Source organism: Apodemus sylvaticus, chromosome 2 (assembly GCF_947179515.1).
Source record: "Apodemus sylvaticus chromosome 2, mApoSyl1.1, whole genome shotgun sequence".
Taxonomy (NCBI): domain Eukaryota; kingdom Metazoa; phylum Chordata; class Mammalia; order Rodentia; family Muridae; genus Apodemus; species Apodemus sylvaticus.
In genome coordinates, this window is record NC_067473.1 from 174,040,123 (window position 1) to 174,043,755 (window position 3,633).

The following is a 3,633-nucleotide window of genomic DNA, read 5'->3' on the forward strand; positions in this document are numbered from 1 at the left end:
TCAAGGAACAAGGATGACGACAAATGGACATTATGATTATATATCAGGAAAAACAACAGTAAAGGGTCACAGTTCAGCCCAAGACCCCCACAGTAAGCACAATGAAAAGGTTGGAACTTCTACTGGCAGTCAGTTGACAGATTATCCACTAAAACACCAATTAGCTAGTATCTTTCTCACTACCAGTTACAAACATATGCAAAACGTGTGTCTTTAAAGCTACATTGTTCCAAATGCAGGGAAGTGGGCTTTTTACCCATCTTCCTCTGGAGGAGTCAACCAGCCTATCTCCTCATGCTCCCGCATCATCCTTTGATAGACCTGTTGGGCTCTTGTTAGACAATATTGATTCTTACCTCCTTCGAAGTACACCCTGGCCTTGCCTTTCACTAAGGTGGCACTGATCTGCATGATGATCGATTCTACTGAGTAGGCGCTGCTCCAGCCCATTTCTGTGAGCAGTTCCATACACAACGCCCCTCCAAACAAGACATGCCCTCCAGAGAGAACAGGCAACTCAACGCGAACAAATGGAGGCGCAAACGGAAACTTATCTTTGAAAGAAAAGTTAAGCAAAATAAAGTCTATGCCTTCCTTTTCTTTCAAGAGCTGAAGGTCTCTGTACAAGGGACTATCAGGGTCAACCTTCTTCAGTTTAACGTGCCAATCATATAAACTGTTGTTTATCAGTTCCACGGAATAAGTCCCAGATTTGTAACACTGCGATCTGTAGATCTCTCTGAGTTCTTTCATAAGTCTATTTGAGGCCAGCAGTGATCCAGATGTGGTACCACTCAAATGAGCTTTCCATAGGTTAGTCTTGATATTCCTTAACATTGCCAAATGTTCTTCCTCAAGCCCGTCATCATCCGACTTTTTCTCACTACTTCTCTCTTCTTCTTTCAGCTCATAATAATCCAGGTCTTCCTCAGCTGCATCTTCCTCTTCTGAAGTCACCTCTATGATGGTGGCCTCCTGAGAGATGGGGAGCAGCTGGTCCAGCATCTCCACATCCAGGTGTTCAGGCAGGTTATATAAGCTGCAGAGTTCACAGATCAGCCATCTGAGCTGCTGACAAAGCGAACTTTGGGGCTTTGAATCTTGCAGGCTTTCCAGAATTGATGTGAGATCTGGATAGTCAGAGTCCACGAACCATATCGCAGATGAAGATGGGTAGGATTCAGGGATGGTGCAGTGCAGGGTGAGCTGTGGTGGCGAGGACGGGGTGCCTGCAGGCTCTGGTGGCAACAGGAACTGGCACTGCAGCTCATCCAGGTGCCAGCTCACGATGCGCAGACGCTCATGGTCCTTGTGGAAGATGGACGCTAGGAACTCCAGCTCAGCCTTATGCCCCAACGACATCCTTCCTCTCAGGCCCTCCGAGATGAGCGTGGAAGTGAAGCTGTCCCGCAAGACACCTGCTCAGAAACATATTGTCTTAGAAAGGGATAAATATTCTCGCCACCCCTTTAACATGGAGAATCTGTCTTCCCGAGAGGTTGTTGCTTAGCCAGGCTAAACCAGAGACCAGCCCAACTGGTTGTGGTGTCTTCACCCAGGCTAGAGATTTCATTTTCTTCATGAGAAAGAAACAATTTTCTCATTTAATGTGTCTCCAATGCTACTGTAATAACACAGGCTGACCCTGAACTCCTGATCCTCCTGCCTTTTTCCCCAAGTTTTGAGATTAGAGATGTGTTCCACCATGCTTGGCTAAATATGAAGTTAGATGTGAGTGGAAGCTGAGCACAGTGGGGGGTACATACTTGTAATCCGGCACTTGAGAAGCTGAAGCAGGAGGACTGCTGTCAGTTCAAGGCCAACCCATGCAAGCTACATCATGACTTATGGATATGCCTGGAGTATAGAAAAAGATTTTTTCAGATAGAGAAAAATTCAGGGCTGAAAAGATGATTCAAGAGGGGAGGGAAGGAAAGGGGAGGAGTTGGGAGAGAAGAGGTAGGGATGGAAAAATCAAAGCCACATGCCTTTAATCCCAGTACTTGGGAGGCAGAGGCAGGTGGATTTCTGAGTTCAAGGCCAGCCTGGTCTACAGAGTGAGTTCCAGGACACCCAGGGCTATACAGAGAAACCTTGTCTTGAAAAAAACAAAAAGAAAAACAAAAAAAAAAAAAAAGAAGGGAAGGAAGGAAGGAAGGAAGGAAGGAAGGAAGGAAGGAAGGAAAGAAGGAAAGAAGGAAAGAAGGAAAGAAAGAAAGAAAGAAAGAAAGAAAGAAAGAAAAGAAAAAAGAAAGAAAGAGAAAAAGAAAGAGAAAAAGAAAGAGAAAAAGAAAGAGAAAAATCAAAGCCTTCCCCAACTGACACACCTCCTTCAACAAGGTCATGCTTTCTCCTCCACAAGTCCTAATCTTTCTCAAATAGTGCCAGTCCCCAGTGACAAAGCATTCAAATATATGAATCTGTGGAAACCATTCTTATTCAACCCACCACAGTGACTAATGAGATTTTCATTTTAAGACACAAATATGAGGAGATAGATCAGCACTTAAGAGCCCTTGCTGCTCTTGGAGAGGACCAGGGTCAAAGTCCCTGAATCCACACAGCAGCTCACATCTGTCTGTAACTCCAGTTCTAGCCGATCCAACACCCTCACACAGACACACATGCAGGGAAAACACTAATACATATAAAATTTAAAATAAATTATTTTTTTTAAAAAGATAATTTGAGTCAAATGCAGGAGCATGTGTATTTAATCCCAGAACTCTGAAGAGCAGGAAAGGCTAATATCAGTGAGGTCAAAGTTAGTCCAGTGTACATAGCAATTTCCAGGCCATCCAGGACCACATAGTGAGACCCTGTCATAGATGGACGGATGGACAGACAGATGGATGGATGGATGGATGGATGGATGGATGGATGGATGGATGGATGGGTAGATGGGTAGATGGGTAGATGGGTGGGTAGATGAGTGAGTAGATGGATGGATAGATAGGTGGGTGAATGGAAGAATGGATGGACAGGTAGGCAGATAGACAGACATGATTCAAGCTATATTTTAGAATTCTTAACTGGAAAGAAGACAAAATATTGGCTGGGAAAGGCATATGCACAAAGGCACACACATATACACAATTTAATTAAGTAAAAATAAAATCTTTAAAAAAAAAAAGAAGTGTAAGACCCCCAAAAACTGAGGGTGCCCCAGCACCCCACACCTTGGAAGGCGATACCCAAGTCACTCACGAGAAATGGTCTCGATGCAATAACATGAAGATTTCTTTATTCCAAAATTATGGGTTCCACAGCCGTACACCGCACAGGGTTAGAGGACTGTGGATCACAAGTGCCGAATTGCAACAGCTTTTATATGTTTACGACAAAGCCCGTGAATCACAAACCAATCATTTCTTAGCATGGAGAGCCCACGAAATGTGAGCCAATCGATTTGTACCACTCCATAGTTTTTAGGCCAATCAGTTTAAATTATCGAAGCCCGTGCTCAGTGGACCAATTAGTTTCCTATTTTCTTGAATGGCTATAGCTGCATGAACTCCTGCATAGGGGTAATGGTGTGAGCAGTTTACAGAAGCAAGATAAGCTTAGCTCATTTCCAGTTACCTAGTGGGGCCAGGATCACCTTCAAGGCCTTTTTGCTAGCTCTAAACAAAG

At 44.1% G+C, this 3,633-nt stretch overlaps 1 protein-coding gene across 1 annotated transcript; it reads right to left on the bottom strand.

The window, feature by feature from the left end:
• LOC127679346 (ubiquitin-conjugating enzyme E2 Q2-like) lies at positions 1–1,412 on the bottom strand. Its single transcript, XM_052175144.1, has one exon. The coding sequence runs from the start codon at positions 1,360–1,362 to the stop codon at positions 253–255; it is 1,110 nt and encodes a 369-aa protein (XP_052031104.1). The 5' UTR covers positions 1,363–1,412; the 3' UTR covers positions 1–252.
• Positions 1,413–3,633: the final 2,221 nt, after the last annotated feature.